The sequence below is a fragment of the Dunckerocampus dactyliophorus genome, chromosome 7 (assembly GCF_027744805.1).
Source record: "Dunckerocampus dactyliophorus isolate RoL2022-P2 chromosome 7, RoL_Ddac_1.1, whole genome shotgun sequence".
NCBI lineage: Eukaryota > Metazoa > Chordata > Actinopteri > Syngnathiformes > Syngnathidae > Dunckerocampus > Dunckerocampus dactyliophorus.
In genome coordinates, this window is record NC_072825.1 from 1,735,447 (window position 1) to 1,754,804 (window position 19,358).

Here is a 19,358-nt window from a genome sequence, read left to right on the forward strand (position 1 = left end):
AGGAGGCGGCAGAGAGGAGGTTGTTTCTCCAGTCTCTTTCCCCTCGTCTTTGTCTCACACACTCTTTTGTTAGCCATGCCGAGCCTGCTGGTTCTAGCAGGGCTCATGGAGAAAAACGGGGGCTACGGCGGGGATCTAGCCGGCTCCGGCTTCGGAGGCGAGGCTCTCCTGGTGCCGCCCGACGACGACGAGGACGACTCCCGTGCCCTGCGGGTCGCGCTGGGCCAGCTGTCTCTGCTGGGGCTCGGCGAGGGCGAGGACGGCAGCGGAGGCGGCGGCGGAGCCCCGACGACAGGAGTGCAGGACCGGAGCAACAACAACAACAACAACCACCACCAGCACCACCACGGCGGCGGCGGGGGGGACGCGTCGATTCTGCAAGGGAAGAGCAAGTTGTGCGCCCTGTACGAGAGCTCGTCCAGTGAACCCAAAGGACGAGGCTGCAACATCACTGAATGTGTCCCAGTGCCCAGCTCCGAACATGTGGCCGAGATAGTGGGCAGGCAAGGTAAACTTTACCAGCATGCATCTTCCTGCTGCTTTTCATCCACCATCCCCCGTCCCAAAAATGTTACCTGGTGTTATTTGACAAAGAAAAGGGAGTGGTGTGTGTGTTTTTTGTGTCCCCCACCCCCCGCCCCCCGTCCCCTTCTTTCCATTAGACATCAGCCTCCCACTTTTCCTGCCTCACTGTTGCAAGTTCCAGTGTGCATCATCATCATCATTGTTTATTTGGAGTATTTTAGCATCTCAGGCATTTTTAAGCAACATAAACCCCCCATACCCCCTCCTTTACCCCAGCCCGCCCCTCCCGGGTGAATGATTCCACATCCACGCCATCAATGTCACTGGAGCACTTGCTTCCTTTGTCGTCTGAGACGCGCCAGACTGTTCAAAAGGCAACGTGCTGTTGTGAGCAGGGGTGGGGCGGGGGGGACTAGGGGAAAAAGGAGGGTTGGCTTCCACTGTGAATGGTTGGGCCCTGAGCAGAGGGAGCAGGCAGGGATGATGTTTTGGATGTGTTGGGTGCCTCCCAAAAGATATCGGGCTGGTTGTTTATGTGGCGCACTCATGGCCCACTGACACATTTGGACAATAGAAACAGCCAGCCAGCCAGCGTGGGCCTCCCCTCCCCCCCACTTCTTGTTGGAAAAGTTACATTCCTGTCACATAATATGTTCCTGCCTTATTCCGACACTGCACATTTTGAAGCTGGCGTTGAAGTTAAATGACAGCAGCTGTCAAACAAAGGTGTGAAAGTGGCGGGGCGGGGCGCTGGGGGGGGGGGGGGGGTAGGAGGGGGGCATGTAGCTAGTAGTATGGCTGCTCGGCACATGGGATGCTCTTTCAGGGTGACTCAGCTAGACACAGAAGGAGCAGGTGCTTGCATTTTACAACAAAAAAAGTGTTTGTGCTTATTGTCTGCAAAGCTCAGGCGCAGGTGTTTTGGAGCCAAGTTGCTTCAGTAGAACTTCACCCTTTCACGCTCGCTGGTAGTGGCACAAACACGACGGGCGGCATCTAAAAGCTTGAATGGGAGTCACGCCTCTGAGCCTGCACACACTCCAGTGAGGCGAGGGAGGAAGCAGGTTGGGAGGTGTGTGTGTGAGTGGGGTGGGGGTGGGGGGGTTTAGAAAGAGAAACCACCGGATAAACTTAATTTCCAGACCGTCACAAACACGGGGGCTTCTTTTTAGTGATACTTTACTGCTCGGGTGTTATGCTGATATGGATTTTATTTCTGCAGTAAAAGTGGCCCCCATTGTCTTCCATTGCAGGCGCTGAATTGTAATTGGTGGCCCAAAGACACAGATGTATACATATGGTGCATGAAACTTGTTTTAAGGGGCTGTTTACACAAGATCCCATCAAAACGGTGACCTGGTGTCCGTTTGCTTACGTAACATTGTCATTCTGGAGCTTACAAATGCAAACATTTGAAAATAAAAGCCATATTATGTCCATGCAAGCATGTTCGTCTGTGTGGACATGCGTGAGGACACACAGCTGAACACTTGTAGTGTTTTTGCATGCATTACTTTCAACTAATTCCATATACACGACAAAGAAGCGTGTTCAAAAGCCCGTTTCCAAACTATTTTGTGTGCATGTGCATGGTGATTTTGCCCCCCTTGTGGCCTGGCGTGTTTTTTGTGTCGGCTTTTATTTGGAACATAAGAATATTGTGAAAGAAATGGTTGATTTTGAACACGCTTAACAAAGTTACATTGAAGTAAATCACATGTTGACACAATTCAACATGTCTGAAGGGGAGCAGGAAGAAGCAGAGCTTGTCCAAGTCTCCCATGTTTAACAGGTACCAGGTTACTATTGTCTAAAAGGGGGAGAAAAGGACAAAGAATGTGTAATGCAATCATTGGAAACATAAAAGAGAGGGTCACCGGGAACGGCGTACTTCATGAGGTTGCATCGCATCAGTTTTGTTGTGAATCGGCGCACGGGTGTGCTGTGACATCGCCAACTAGTGGCGTGGCATGCATATCATGATTTTAGTCGTTTGTGTGTCGTCTTCATTTGGAACTTTAAAAAATAAATGCATTAGTAACGTCACATTCCCAAAGCTTTCGATTGATTACATTTTCAGCTCAAATTTTCCCCAAAATTTTGCCTTTGTTTTTGTACAATATTGCACGTAACAAACTAGTTCGTTTGCTGTATTGTTCCGTGTGTCAATCTCGCCAGGATGTACGGGAAGTCTGCATCAACAATAAGTTCCATCCATTCCTCATTTATAATTATTTTGTATGCTTTTCTGCATGTAAACTATAATTATTCTCTATAAAATGTATTTTGTGTTCACATTGTTGGGTGTCTGGAATGGTTTCATTAGATTTTGATTATTTCCTACGGGAAAACCAACCTGTAGTTTTCGCACGTGTTGGTTTTCTGCCAAACTTTTGGAACACATTAAAAACGAAAACTGAGGTACCACTGCATATACCACAAAGACGGGTATTCCAAAGACCGCTTCAAAACTATTTAGTGTCCATTGCAGTGTTTTGTGTGTCATCTTTACAGTAATCCCTCGTTTATCTCAGTTAATTGGTTCCAGACCCGACCGTGATAAGTGAATTTATCATAAAATAAGTGAAAAGTAGGATTCCTTATTTATAAATGGAATATATTCGTAGATAGAGCATAGAAAACCGGTTTACAACCTTCTAAATACGTTTATTATTAGAGCCCTTTGGACATGAAATAACACCCCTATAGTCACCTTTACGCTCGTATTACCCAAAGAGTACCGTAGAAATAATAACAGAAAATAAGACATAATATACACTCGTGATAACATTGGGAGATGTCCTTGTTGTTCCTTTTTTTCTCTTTCTGTTCTGGACAGAACTTCCTCCGGTGGCTATTGTCTCATCAATGTAACATTACTGACACCTAGTGACCAGTTTGGAATACTACATATCGCCGGAAACAACGTCTTCTGAATGCCTTATATTTGTATTTTATTTTTCGCCATTTTAAGAAGCTTAATTTAGGCAAAAAATAAAATAAAATAAAATTTGCTTAAATATGCTTTTTACTAATATTCAACCAAACCTTCCTGTCGGTTGTAAACGTGACTTCAATGCAGGGCTGTTGTGAAGAAAGAGTCACACGGAGCGGGGTACACTTCCTGGCCGACAAACGTACAAGGCTTCACCAGTGGCCGCCTTTGTTGTGAACGGTGCCACGGATGAAAATGAAGCATCTTCTGCGACTGTAAATTCTTGTTGTGTTTGATTAATCTTTGCCCAGTTGAGCTCACACATGATTGTCTAATTGGGACATTCATTTGGGCTGATTAAAAGGCGCCGTGTAGGAGTTTGTTGCGCCGCGATCCTCTGCGACACAAGGGCGTCTATTAGCTTCATTAAATAACCACAATGGCTGTTTGCAGGTTCCGGGTATGGGTATGATTTCTCCCCAAAGAAGCACTTCCTGTCTTGTCCTGAGAGGCCAGGAGGCAAACAGGATTCCCTTACAATAACGTCTCTCATTGGGTGATTCGTGCTGAAGCCATAAAGGAGCACAGGTCTCTTTAAGATTTGCCCGAGGCAAGAAAGACCTGGAAGACTTGTCAATAATTGTGCGGGACTTAACAAGGGTGCTGGCTCACTTTCTGAATGGCCATCTGAGTCGATACATTCTGCATGGATGCTACATGAGCACATCCTATCACCTCATGGATTCACACAGAGGTCAAAACCTCTCCACACACACGTCATGCTTTGTTGCCCTGTATTGTCTTCATTAAATAAAAAATCAACATAGAGCAACAGTCGTCCCAAAAACAAGGGCCGATGTGGCCTGTTGCGAGTTCAAGGAGAGGTCACAGGATGAGCATGATGCTGCAAATAGATCTGCGGCTGCTCCTCCGGCCCACAACACGAGCTCGTGGTCTGGACATCTTAAGGAAGCGCTTAAATAAACTCTTGTTTTTCTGCTGGAGATCTCAATCATCACAACAATTTGAGAGAGGGTACCTAAAAAGTCCACTTTTCTTTGTTTGTTTCCAGTAAAAACGTCAAAAATTCCAATCTAGTCGGTGGTCTTTATCATCACCAAACCGACACTGGGGTTAGACCTTAGTGGAGGTTTTGGCTTCAGAGAGAGCTCCAGTTTTAAAAATGTATGTTGGTGTGTCTGCAGGTTGCAAGATAAAAGCCCTGCGGGCCAAGACCAACACCTACATCAAGACCCCGGTCAGAGGAGAGGAGCCGGTGTTTCTGATCACCGGCCGCAAGGAAGACGTGGCCCTCGCTCGTCGAGAGATCATCTCGGCCGCCGAGCACTTCTCCATGCTGAGGGCGTCCCGCAACAAGCTGGGGGTGTCCTTCAGTGGCTCCCCGCCCACACCGCTGCCGGGCCAGACCACCATCCAGGTGAGGGTGCCGTACCGGGTGGTGGGGCTGGTGGTGGGGCCCAAAGGATCCACCATCAAACGCATCCAGCAGCAGACCTGCACGTACATCGTCACCCCCAGCCGAGACCGCGACCCTGTCTTTGAAATCACAGGGTCGCCAAGTAACGCCGAGCGAGCCCGCGAGGAGATCGAAGCGCACATCGCTTTCCGGACAGGAGGCCTACACGACCACAACAATGAGAACGACTGCCTGGGCCCCAACGGTGGAACCAGCCCGGCGGGCAGCAGCAGCGGTCTGGAGAGTCGTCTCCAGCAGGTGTGGGGCCTCCAGGGGGGCCAGCGCAAACCTCTCACCAGCAGCTACCGCCAGAACTTCTCAGACGCCATGGTCGGAGGGGGCGGGGGTGGCGATAGTGAGGGAGGCGGGGTCTACAACAAGGGCAACTTCTCCAGCTCTGGAGAGAAGCCTTGCTCCTTTTTTGGATCGGAGGGCACCCAGAGCTGGGGTGACCCCGATTACCCCAAGCAGATGGCCTTCTATGCCCAGCAGCGCTCCAAGAGCTTTGGAGGCCTCCCGTTGCCCCTGACCAGACTCTCGCCGGGCCTGCCCGAGCCATGTGGCGGCACCACTAACTCGTCAGTCACCAGCATCGGGACTGTGTCCGGCTCGCCTCACGCCCAGGCTCGCCGCGCCCACAGCGAGCCCACGTCGGCTGGCGAGGGCAGCTTCCCCGGGCGCCTCCCCGTGCCGGACTCACCGCCGGCCACCGTGCGGGACTGCATGACCTGCTTTGAGAGCAAGGTGACGGCCGCCCTGGTGCCCTGCGGCCATAACCTCTTCTGCATGGAGTGCGCCATCCGGATCTGTGAGCTGAACCACCCCGAGTGCCCCGTGTGCCACACACAGGTCACGCAGGCCATTCGAATATTCTCCTAAGAAACCATGTCCGTTTTTATCTTTTGTTTTGTCGTTTATTGGGTCATGATTTGCTCTTATTACGGTAATTATTATTACTATTATTATGATACACGTTTGTTTTTTTCAGAAAATTTTAAAACAAGCAGATATTTTAGAAGGCACTGCTTGCTTTGCTAAAAAGTATAAGAAATATTTTTAAGTTTTTCTTTTATATACATATATATGCATATATATTTTATAAAAGTTTTGTTTATAAGAGAAGTATAGTACCTTTTCAGGTTTTTTTTGTGGGACTGCAGCTGTTTTTCCTTCATGAATCACAGCGCAGGCAGACGTAATGTGAACATTTTATTCTTACACTTTTATGTTGCCATGAAGTGGGTTTAAATGGAAGGAAGCGGATGATTGTGGAGGTAAAATATTCAATGCACCGCACCATACAATCATCACAGTTGGAAAACTTGTCAATCAAACCTTCAAATTTGATGGTAAACTAATCCTTTTATGAAGCTTTGACAATAGATTGAAATCCGCAAAGAGAAAATGTGAATAGTTTAGTCAAAGCCTTGCAATCGAAACCAGACAACATATCTCCCATACTTTTTTTTCCCTCTTAAAGGGACGGGACATTACATCACTTATTTGTCATAATTGGTGAGGTTTCATTGGTGCCATTGTTCACAGCGACGGTTGAAATGAGTGAATTTCATCACAGCGGCCATTGATTACACATCGCTCACTGTAATTTGCTGAAAAGATTCAGTGACGCTCGCTCCTCGTAGCTTAAAGCGCTGATTTAATTTGTGAGGCCCCAAAGCCTTGGAATCCGTCCAGTTGGCCGCCGCCTCCTATATACAAACCCCCTTAACGTGCCCCCCTCCCCTCCACGGACTTGTTTCCTAGCCACCTTAAACCACGCGGTATTGTCTGGCGTGGTCATTCGTCCGCCGTCGCGAGACAATACTAAAGGGGATGTCTCCACTAAAACGAGAACAAGCAGTTATATTATTATTAATAATAATCATGGCGTGTGTTCTCCAGCAGCATCACGCGTGAGCCGAGCCGTCTGGTCGGTAATGAGCCGAGCTGCACAGGGGCAGGTACTTCATGGCCCCGCTGTGGCTTTGACCCCACCGTGGAGGTCTCATCTGGCCACCTTTCTTTGTAACACCCCCACACCACCACCACCCACCCCGCCCATCCCTCCCCAGCTCCTCTGCTGCTGCTTACAGTGAGATCATTGGCTACAGAGGGCCCTCACTGAGGAGGGGGATTATTGTTTCGGCCTGATAGCGACGACAACTGCTCTTTGATAATTAGGCAAATATGCTGGTCCAGGTGCAGACCGTAAGGGGCTGAGGCAACCGGGGGTGGGGGTATTTTAAGGCTACGCCCCACTGTTACAGGCACAGAGTGAACTGAAGTCCACTCTTTTATATGATGCATAGAAGAGGAACGGGGGCATCCTTTGTCCTAGCCAACACACACACGTACACACAAGCACACACACAGACACACACACACATGCTTGATTTGACTAAAATCTGAGGTGGACGCTTGATACTTGATGAAAAACATGTGGTCGTCTTACAAAAAAAAGATCACATGAGGTGTAGTGTGATATTCCCCCCCACCCCTCACTCACATACACACACACACACACACTGTGGCGCTGTGAAATTCTAACAGGGTTTACGTGACAGCAGCAGCAGCACCGATCGAAGTTTCCACAAGGCCCCGCCCCCTCCCACTTGTCCTTAACCGCCACCCTCCCTCCATGATGCGGGCTGGCGACTGTGCAGGGCCCGTCCTGCAGCTGCCCCTTCACTATGGATACTGGGGCCTCAGCCAATAGAAGACCCGCCACCCGGCCCCTCCCCATTGAATGAATGAAAATCAGACAATTGTAATTGACAGGAAAGCAAAGGAAACGCCCCATTTAAGCAGAATCAAATTACACCCCCCCACACACCCCTTCCCGCTTTCGTCTGCACGACTCAAGCCCGGGGGATTTCAGAAGAGGGCGCGTGGGGTAGGGGGGCTTAAGCTGTTGAATAAAAGGGAGGGAGGGGTTGGGCATGTGGCTGGAGAAAGGGTAGCGGCAAGTTGGGGCTTGTTGTCACGTGGGGGCCAGTGGTGACACCGGAGAACATGTATACACCCACACCCTCAAGAGACACCCCCACCCCACCCCCACTCCTCTGAGGCTGTGTTCACACTTGTGGTTCGGTGCTTTGGTCCAGACCAAAAAAGATTCTCGGTGCACACTTTGGTACACGTGGGCTGTGCAGTAAAGAACATAACGCTGGGGTGTCCAGAATATGGAAGGATGCGGGGGCCACTTTGATACATTGTGAATATTAAAGATGCTAGGTCAATATATGCTAAACTACCTGAAGAAAACATCCACATTTAAGCTGTGTTAATTAGTGTCATGCAGGCAAACCTCGTTTTTCGTACTCCCCAGTCTGTTTTCGTACAATATTGCACGTTACCCTGCACTGTATAGTTCCGTAAAGTCGAGGGCCCAAACAAAGCACCACTCACTGTCTGTACATTTTTTAACTGAGTGCAACTGCTAAATAACCCAAAATAATTATTTACATTTTTTTTCTGCATGTAAAACGATAACTGTTCTCTGGAACGGATTAATTTGTTTTACATGATTTCCTATGGGAAAAATTGCCTCAGTTTTCATGTTTCAGTTTTCACTTCCACTGTATTTAATAATATATCTCATTAAAAATTAATTTATTTTATTTTTGCAATATACAGAGGGCCAATTAAAAATGAGCTGCTGGACAAAAATGGCCCCCGGGTCGCACTTTGGACACCGCTGGCATTAAGTCAGGACTTATTATGTGACGTAACTCAAATATTCAGAACCAAAACGCCGTCCGCTGGCTTGAATCCGCAGGTTTTAAAAAAATATTCTGCTATATTTACCAGCTTAGATTTCAACAAAGCCTTCTCAAATATACTTTTAAAAAGCTTCCAAGGCATTTTCTCTTACATATTTGTCATTCCTGCATGTTTTTTGCTGTCATTTTAACACTGGTCCGTGTCTTTGTTCCGTGCAGCACTCACATTTGAGCTCAAGCCCACCGAACCACACGAGAGTTCAGTTACTTGGTGTTTGGTGCGCGGCGATGTAGTAACGTTCCTATTAGCGTGATAGTGTGGATTTGAGTTGTCCATGCAGCTATCTAACTAATGCATAAGTAGATGCTGCTATATAAGCACGTTTTCCACACGTTCACATGAATATCATAACTTAAATCAGGGGTGTCCAAACTTTTCCCGGCACGGGTCGCAAACTGGAAAATCAAATGATACTTTGATATTTTACATTTTGTAACCCAACCCATGTAGATATGCTAACAAGTTACTGTATACTGTATATATTTCAAGATTCCGTTACAGATCACAAAGTGTATTAGTACTTTTTGTCCACTGCTTGTTTGACCATTTTTGCTGTTGCTGTTTTTCAGTTTTACAAATATTTCCACTGACTTCTTGAACATTTTTTTCAAAATACTGTGACTTTATTCCCTCAATATTCCAACCTTTTTTTCCTAAGAATTGCAACTTTATTCTTTGTTTGTTACTAATATGGCGAAAATTGTTGCGCAAATTACTGTGAAAATGACTTTTTTCCTCATAGTATTACGACATTATGCTCGTACGTTTTTTTGCCGTGATGTTACAATTTTTTACATTAACAATATGACCTTATCCGAATATCTCTACTTTATTCTTGTAAAATTACTGCTCTTTTTTCCAATTTTTCTTGTTGTTTTTGTTAGTTTACTTGTTTAAATTGTATTTTTTAAAAGGTGCATAGGGTCGATAAAAAAAAAAAAAATCTGCCACAGGCCGCAAATGTCCTTTGGACACCCCTGACCTAAACAATTGTAAGGGCCAGCGTTTAATAGGTTGTAGTGTACAACATGTATATTTACATATACATGATATGTATGTTAGAGTGTAAAAGGAGGGCCATTTGCAGCCCTTGTCTGTTTTATTGGCCTGCAGCACATTCTAAAAAAAAAAAAAAAAAAACAGCAGCAGAAAAAATGGAAAAATCAGCAGCCATTTTACAAGAATAAAGTCAAAATATTAGAAGAAGGAAGTTGTAATCTAACACGAAAAAGTCAAGAATAACATTGTAAAATGATGAGGAAAAGTAACATTATTTTAGTAGCATAAAGTTGAAATATGAAAGAAAAAAATACATTTTTTTTTAAGTTATAATGTTATTATTATGTTTTTTTTAAGTTATTTTTAAAATATTATGAGAAACAAAATAAAAAGTTTTGGAAAGTTAGGTTGCGGAAGAAGTTATGAAAAGAAAGTCTAAAAGTTGTAACATGAGAAACAAAACAAAACACAACAAAGTAGTACTTTTTGGAAAATTGGGTTGGGAATAAAGTCAAAATATTATGGGAAAGAACATTTACAAAGATGATTTAAGAAGACAGCTGAAACATTTGGAAAATGAAGAAAAACCCCAAAATGGGGAAAAACAGCAAAGAGCGATGCAAGTGGCCCTTGCATCCTCTCATTTTTCTATGTGGTCCTCGCTGGATAAAGTTTGGACACCCCTTGTGCAAAACATGTATAGTAAATGACAAAATACACTACTGTAGCATTATTAGGTGTAAAGATTGTACTCACATGAAAGATTCCTTCAAAAAGGGATAAACGCATGCGCAGTAGCGCTTGTTAGAAGACTGCGATGAGGCCGCATGGCTCGTTATTACACCGGGGTCGGGATGATAGCCTAAATGCACCAGAGTTCCTTTGAACCGAACCAAACACGACAAATGTGAACGCACTCTTTGGAGGCAAAGAGAGCACTGTTCTTTCAAAATAAAAGTACCTTACGTTCTATGAAGGGAGAGTATAAAAATAAAGCGTAGTTCTCATTTTATGGAGAAATTGCACAGCACGTCCAGTTAATTATTTGTATTTTTTATTGTTGTTTTCTGCCTTAATATTTTGCTATTCTGCCATGACACTGACATTCTGGCCTTGGATTGCACCACCCCCTGAAACAACTTGTGTTTTCGAGTAAAAGAATGTGAATGAACCTCGGCTTGGAGGAGGGCACCGAGGAAATCACAAAGACGAACGAGTTCAAGCACCTTATTTACCAAACATTTCATTCATACCAAACCGACCACTGATGGTGAAATATTTGCTAGGATTTGACGAGACATGCACATAAGGATTCCCTATCATTTTTATTTGCCCTTCTCGTTGTTTCACAACAACGGAGGGCTCGCTTTGTAAATACGCGAGGACTGCTTCCGCTTTGCATCATTCCGACAAAAGTTTTAGGGAGAGTAAAACCTTTTATTATACACGACCCATCCTTCTTTTGACTCTTCATAGTATATTAGATAGATCCATACGTGTAACAAATATTATTTCAAAGGGATTAACTTAGTATTTCATCCAAATATATAGATGAAAAAAAAGACTCAGACTATAAACTGTAATAATAATATCCTTTATGAAGCCTCTACTGTATAAATCCAATCTAAAATACAAATTCCGATGAATTGTATGTGTAATAACCCCCGAATGAATACATCACTTTCTATGTACGTTAGGATAAGAAGCAATAAACAAAACGAGTCGGTTGTTGAAATAATATTCTATCCAGACTTTGATTATTAGCATATTAGCGTTTCATATCAAGCCACAGCTCTTTGTGTACGGAGCGTGATGTTATAAGATAGCTGCTGTGCTCTTCAGGGTTTTTCTGCGTGACGTTATGTTGAATATTAAGCGGAGCACACAGGTGACGAAGCAAAGGGCGCGCTTCTTTTTAGCGCTGCCTGTTTTCAGGCCATAGTACGCCTGAAAGGTCAGAAGTGGCGTGTAGCCAAAGACCAAATTAGGAGGAGACTGATGCTGTGTTTCAATTCACACGCTTTTGTGACTGTTGAGTGCACTCAAAACACTCATGGTGGTAAGTGCGCTGTGCTGGACACTTACCAACCTCAATTGTAGCGGAAGGGGCAGGACTACCGTACCTACATGCAAGCAAGAAAAAGTAATTAAAAATTCTGGGTTAACTATTGTAAAAAAAAAAAGGAAAAAAGTGGGCGTTCCAAATTGTTTCCCCAAAATGTTTCCCCAAGTGGTTGCAATTCACCATTAAAAAAAGGAGAGAGGAAGAAGCAGGTACAACTTCACCAAGCTCCCAATCTCATCCACTGACTCCAAGCCTACAGCACCCTCTTGTGGCTGTCAGTCAGTATAAATAAAAATTTAAAAACGTGCTCAATTATATAAATTTTGATATACAGTGTAAGTCGCAAAACCAGCAAAACTATGAAAAAACTGGGACTTATAGTCCAGAAAAGACGGTACAACCTTCAATAGTCGCCATCTTGTCTTCGTAGCGAAAGGTGCGGGACTACCACATCTACACGCAAGCGAAAAAAAGTAATAAATTCTGTTCTAGTTATTGCAAAAAATAAATAAATAAAGTGGGCATTGTAAATGTTGGTGAAAATGCTTCAAGTGGTTGCAGTTCACCAATCAAAAAGGAAAGAGGAAGAAACAGGTACCATATTTTCTGGACTGTAAGTCACATTGGTCAAAAAATTGGTCCTGAAGAGGGAAAAAAAACAACAACATATAAGTCGCATCGGAATATAAGTCGGATTTTTTAAAGAATGTATCTCACAAAATTCATACATTAAATCTGGGAAGACAAGTTAAAAGGCTGAATAGTTGTGTGCTATGTTAACTTTACACATGAACAGTTATTGAGCTTCGCAATATCATAAAGAACATACCTGGCAGGTGGAATAGGCTAAACTAAAATAAGCCAGTGAGCCCGACAAGCAAGTTAGCGCCAAGCAAGTTCACCGAGCTTCCAATCACATCCCACATCAATGAATCCAAGCCTACAGCAGCCCCTTGTGGCCGTCAAAGGTAATGTTCATTCCCTGGTTCATATCAGTCAGAATGAATTAAAATTTAAAAACATGTTCAATTACATAAATATATATTTTGATATACAGCCACAGGACCAGCCAAACTATGAAAAAAGTGCGACTTATAGTCCGGAAAATACAGTACAATCCTCAATCATAGTCATAAAAAAACGAATACATTTTGTTTATATTATTGCAAAAATCAACAAGTGGGCAAAAAGCAGACGTACCAAATGATCGAGTGGTTGCAATTCACCATAAAAAAGGAGAGAAGGAGAAACAGTTAAATACTGCGATCGTCATTTCCGACCGTAATCAATTTGGGACATACACTGTCAAGTTAAGTACACAGCGTATGCAGTATACCGGATGGAAGTGTACTGACGAAAGTATTGGATTTGAGACACAGCTTCAGTCCAGTGTTCATTTATTTTGCAAAAGCAAGTCTGTGAAACAAAAGCATATCAGGTTTCAGTTTGGGAGGCGTGCAGCTGACAAGGCGCCGCACCCCCCCACAAGCTGAAAGGAGGGGCAGTGCCCCTCGGCCGCAGCTAGAAGCGTGCCGCGGGCGACGACGTAGCGCTCTTTTTCGGAGCGCCGCCGACTTTGAAAGGTTTTTGCCTGCATGTTAGCAAGAGATCGTAGCTAAGATTTATCCGCATAAAGGACTCAATAAAAAAAGCTTTACCACCTCCTCAAGGCGAACGTGGGTTTGGGAAAAAAAAAAGTCGTATATTTGCAGCGTAGTTTAATCGATACACGAAATAAGAATATGCTTGTAGGTGTTAAGTTTCATTTGTGCAGCTCGCCCAGTATGAAATACTCGGGGCTAAAGGGTGCGCTGACTCGTGGCGACGCTGGAGTCGTTAATTTCTTCGTAGTATTATTCATTCCGATATTGTATTACGCTTTCTGTTCTAGTAAAAGTAGAAACTGTTGATGTTTTTTCTTGATATGAAAGTTTATGCATTTATGTAGGATCCCTCTGAAGGAGTGATAGGAAATCCTTATTCTCAATGGATGCACTTACGCAACTGTAACCAACTTTTACGAAATCTCACGTCAAGCAAGTAACGCATTTGAATGTACAAAGATTTAAAAAAACAAAAAAAAAACACGACTTAATGCACTCCTTTTTTTTATTACAAGCTTTAAGTTTTTGTTTTTTGGGGGAAGGGGAAAGAATTTGTGACAAGTTCAGACTATATTTGAGTTCTTCCACATACATTTATACAAAGTAACTTAAAATGACTTTAAAAAAAACATATTACAGTTTCTGTAATCTATTTTGCTAACATTGGTTTTTATTTCTTAGAACGCAGAGGAAAAAAGTCAGTATCTGGATGTTATTTATGGAAACAAATGAAGCAACATATTTAAAAGACGTTTTGTTTTTTAATTAAAAATGACAAGAAGTTAATATATTTCTAAACGGGGAGGGGGGAAGTCAGTTTCTACGTAAATGGAGAAGTTTTATTTATGACAGTTAACTTCACACACGTGGACGACAGAATAGACTATTTTTTAGAATTTGGAGATATTTTAGTCGCAGAGCATCAATCTTGTGCCTCGATGATATCATCTGTAACCCCGCCCCCCCCTTGCCCATACACACATATATGCCTTCAAGGAACCCCATAGTACTGACTGACACACGTTACGTTACATTTCCTCTGTGAAACAAACTGGCTTCTTGGAATTCAAACGTTAGCACAACACGCCAGGACTGCAACATACACTTTTCATTTTGGACATCTACTACTCAAGTTTTTGATTGACAGCGACAGAGCAGCTTGATGAAGGCCTGATTAGTTGGTTAGTGGTCCTGCTTGAACTTGGATCCAACACCGCAGCCACTTTTTGCTGGTGAGGTGAAGTGAAAGCGTAGTAGATCTATGTAAGTAGATGCTCACACACACACACTCATACATACGCACGTGCGCACACACACACACACACACACACACACACACACACACACACACCAGGATCATTACTGTACTAGTTTGCATGTATGTCGTATGGTCACTTAGGTGGGAGGAGCAGCGTAAAGGGTTTCTCCCTTCGTCGCTCCACCTCTGTAGATTTTCATAGTCGGGAGTCTCTTCGGAGGTCAAAAGTTGACAAGTTTGACGGCAGACGAGGACGCCACCTCAGTCCCCGCGTCAAAACATCTCCTATCGCCTCACAGCAAATCCACTTGAACTTCCAGTAGTTTGAAAACTTGACAGCCAACGTCACATTCTCCTGCTGCATGCGCGAAGGGACTCAAGTGGCGCCCCGTCCCCGGTCGAAAACCTGCGATCTTCCTCCGAAGAGGCCGATACGGTCTGACAGTTTGTCTTTTGGTAGCGTTTCCAATATTTGCAGCACAGTAGGTGTGTTTCATGCCGGTCTAATAGTGGTGGTAGTGCATTAGTTTACGGGCCAGCGTCAACGCCTGGTGTTAGTTTCTGGTTTCCCTGTGAACGGTGAAAGAGGGTTGCCTGCGTGGCGCTCTGTGGCTGACCGTCAACTTTTGATGGATGCGAACACAAAAAAAAAAAAAAAGAAAGAAAAAAAATGGAAAAAAAAATCTTTGAACTCTGTTACAGTGTGCCATGCCCGACCAGGCATGTGATATTGCAGGTTTATTTCTTATAGCACACGTTTTTTTGGTGAATTACATTTTTGGAAGACATTTTTATTATTATTATTATTATTAATTATTATTGTATCTGCTCCATGTTAGTTCTGGTTCTTTGTTATTTTTCCAAGATACGAGATGTATTGTAAATGTTTCTAATAAAAACAACAAAATGAAAATGAACCCTGACAGATGGATGAGTGGTGCTTTTTATTTTATTAAATGTACCGTATTTATTATGGTGTGAATAATGAAAGAAAAATATTATACTGGATAAAGCTTATCCAGTTAAGCTTTGAGAAATGTCATTCACTTCTAAATGGTTGAAATGAGCAGTTAGGATGAGTTTCTAAACACCCAAAAAAACCAAACTGACTGAACTGCTGGAACTCAAGTTTCAAAATCATAATTGGATATATAATAAATTAAATTATTTACATGTGATTACATTATTTAAATATGTAATTTTTGCACAAATGTACTTTCTGTTTTAGATGAAAGGCAAAAAAAAAAGTCACTGTTCATGACTGTGCTAAATCATTTTGTCAGGGGGTTTAAAATATGCCATCCATCTATTTTCTATACCGCTTCTTCTCATTAGGGCCATGAGGCATGCTGGAACCTATCCCAGCTGACTTCGGGCGACAGGCGGGGTACACCCTGGACTGGTGGCCAGCCAATCGCAGGGCACAGACAAACAACCATTCACACTCACATTCATACCTATGGACAATTTAGAGTCACCAATTAACCTCACCTGCATGTTTTTGGATGTGGGAGGAAACCGGAGTACCCGGAGAAAACCCACGCACACACGGGGAGAACATGCAAACGCCACACAGAAATGCCCAAGGCAGAATCGAACCCAGACTGTTACTGTGTTGGCCAACATGCTAACCACTAGACCACCGTGCGGCCCGTTTAAAATATGCAATATTTCATAATTTGCAAGTTGAAAGGGTTAAATAAAAATTGTGCACTCGTCTCAGCTATCAAAAGAGCAGTTGTCAGTGCATTTTTGTGCAATGGAGCAGACATAAAATCATCAAACTGAACTGCTACAAAGTCAGTTTTCTCTGATTAGTGATCACAATAAGTGAATGCATTGAATATGTTTGTTGTGCCAAGGAGACTAGATTAGAAACGGTCTATTACAAATGAGATTTATTTATACAGATGCAGTCCAATACACATATATTAGAATAAATGATTTTTGTGTGTTTTTCAACAAAAAGCCCTCACCTACACCACCCAGTTTAAGACCCGTGAAGGCAACACAACTGTCAACTGATTGTGTGCACACATTTTTAAATCAAACCCTTACTTACAAACACAAATAACCTGTCTCAGCGGCCCCCCAAGCCCCGCCCGCCCGAGCAAAGACGAGCAAGCACGAGGGGGATCCTGCAAGGCAAAACATTTTTTAAAAATTCTGGTCTCCTGGTCCAGTTAGACAGAAAGCAGGAGAAGAGGGAGTAGTCCGGCTGGACCGTGGGGCCTCACTATCGCTTGAACCCTACACGAGGCAGCCCCATCCCCAATTATAAGAAAGCAGCTACACCCCTTCTCATTTAAGGGTGTGACTCATGTAAGCAGGAAATCACCAAGAAGACAAGAAGAATAAAAAAAAAAAGTCTTAAAATCCCAGCATTTAGGATGACATGTCCCCGCATGGACAGCTATGTCGATGTCCTCACAAGATCTTCATCCGCTGCAATGCTCCTCTACTAATTTGTTCATTTACTGGTAGATTTTAATGGCTGAATTATTTGAAAACAACATCGTCTAGTGTTCAATAAATATGTCTTTGTAGACGTCAAACATCTATTGGGGGAGTGGTGGCAGTTCAGTCTTTGGGAATGTTCCGGTGATGGAAGACAAATTTGAATGCGATTTGTAAAAAAAAAACAAAACAAAAAAAAACTAGCATGAGATTTGCCAATCAGCTCTTGATTATGGAGCGGTCTTGCTTTAAAGAAAAATTGCTGATGGAGCCGAGAGTGGAACTGCTAAACTTCCTGTGCGCCGCACGTCTGTTTATCACGTTTCCCGACCTCTCCTCCATTCTGAACACCTAAACCCCCTCCCTCCCTCCCTAAAACAACTACAGTAGTCCTTGTGTGAAGTGGTCATTGGTACCCACCTCTTCTTCTCCTCGCCACGTCTGCCTCTCTGTCTTAGTCTAACTCGCTTTCTGCCCAAACACGGCAATGAAGGAAGAGGTCGGCAGCGGCGGCGCCAGGCGGTCAGTTATTCTGGCAGCACATGCCCTTACTGGACGTGTTCTGGGTGGGCTCCACTGTGATGGGCACGACGTTGGAGGCAGGCGAGAAGTCTGAGTCGCTCCGTCCTGACATCTGCCGCTGCGACACGATGTTGTAGATGGCTGTGGGGAGACGTAAAACGTGACACACGTGTCGACGAGGAAGTTCAAAATCTGGTTCAAAATGGGAGTGAGAGAGGCCATCTAGGTCAAGGTTGACAAACCATCTCTGAACAGAGGGGGAGGTCTGAGACAACACCTCTTCCCCCACATACAATGCTGTCCATCCATCCCTTCCTCAAAGTTTCAATCATTTCTCCTCCGACACGGCACAGCCACTTTTGCTTTCAGGTGCCCCCATGACCATCGTTACATCTGGATGGAATACTAACGAGGGTGATATTAGCCCAATGACTGTCATTGGCTGGCAGAGGTCTCATTCCACAATAACCATTGTCACTTTGCATCCCAAAAGAGTGAAACCATTCTTGGTTGGGTGTGTGTGTGTTTCTGTTCTACTTTAAAAGATCACCTCAGACAAGAGCTGTCCTATCTAGTCTTTGAGCATGAACTAATGAAGCCTGCTTAGATGAGGGGTGAAACGTCTTCGAAGACAGCTGTTCTCAACTGGTGGGTTGTGGCACCATTTTCAGTGTGTCGCGGGTCTTTGCCTGGGAACATTTTTTTTAAGAATACGGTAATGACCAAATGTCTATGAATGCACCTAATGTTCTTGACTGCGCTATTCGCTGGCTATGCCGCCACAAGGTGCATGCAATGCTTCCGGCCGACTTTGTCAAACTTGACTGGGAGAGGAAGGCGTGGAGTGGAGACTTAACGTGCTGTCCATCCGACACACAGTTGCAGATATCTGCTGGAGAAGACCATGCCATTCAGAGACAGCGTCTGAGCGCTGCAGCTCCCATTGTGTTGAAAACAGTCCCTTAAAATAAACGATTAGCTGCTAAATCCCACTCCTTGTGCGTGATGGCGGCAATGCCTAAAGGTTACAGCCAGTGTTTGTGTAGAGTGCATTGAGCTGTGTGAGAAATTTCAAGTCAATTCAACTTCTGGGGGTGTAATAACAGTGTAACAGCGTAATTGTCAGGAAGATAATAGCACAGGCAACACAGCAGGGGTGCATGTCGTGACAAATTTTCTTTTGTCCTTTTGCGTGCAGTGCTTCAGGAGTACAAACATTACACTGTGGGGTGTCTTCCATTTTCACATGATTACATATTGCAGAATAAAAAACAACAACAAATCATTTCAAGCCGCCATGCACCATTCTGTCTGTCCTTAATAGCCAGCGAAAAATTACTTTGTATAGGTCCCCGAGCGATACACTCCCTGCACAGCTATCAGGCTAACGCCTTGTTTTAATTGTGACCGTTAGAAAGATATTAATTCATTGTGTTTATTTTTGCAGTTGTGTTATTACGCAGCACAGTTACGGTTCAACTCCATGGCAAACTCAGGAAGCCATTTTGGGTCATCCTCCATCAACCAACAAGTAACAATTATTCAGGCCTTGGTGAAGGTCCGCCCCCGACTGCGTGGCACGTTTATGTTCATAAAGGCAGAATGGTTTGATACAGCTTCCGTATAAGTGTATATTAATGACATAACAGTCACTAAACATGAGATTACATCCCATAATTAGACATAGGTTGTGTGTGTCCAGTAGGCAGTCTGATGCTAACGTCTCCACGTGA

The 19,358-nt window shown here is 44.0% G+C and overlaps 2 protein-coding genes across 2 annotated transcripts in view; one reads left to right on the forward strand and one right to left on the reverse strand.

The window, feature by feature from the left end:
- On the forward strand, positions 1-16,761 carry mex3a (mex-3 RNA binding family member A). Its single transcript, XM_054781163.1, has 2 exons — positions 1-508; positions 4,666-16,761. The coding sequence occupies exons 1-2, from the start codon at positions 76-78 to the stop codon at positions 5,814-5,816; spliced, it is 1,584 nt and encodes a 527-aa protein (XP_054637138.1). The 5' UTR covers positions 1-75; the 3' UTR covers positions 5,817-16,761.
- rab11al (RAB11a, member RAS oncogene family, like) overlaps positions 9,135-19,358 on the reverse strand; it is a 21,943-nt gene continuing 11,719 nt past the window's right edge. The window contains exon 5 of the mRNA XM_054781166.1: positions 9,135-17,766. Coding sequence (XP_054637141.1) covers positions 17,627-17,766 — 140 coding nt within the window. The 3' untranslated portion in view covers positions 9,135-17,626. The remainder of the gene's footprint in view (positions 17,767-19,358) is intronic.

Excerpts from the sequence above, each read along its gene's own strand:
- mex3a (XM_054781163.1), top strand. The coding sequence starts at position 76 with ATGCCGAGCCTGCTGGTTCTAGCAGGGCTCATGGAGAAAAACGGGGGC. Across the intron at positions 509-4,665 it reads CGAGATAGTGGGCAGGCAAG|GTTGCAAGATAAAAGCCCTG; the intron begins GTAAACTTTACC and ends GTGTGTCTGCAG.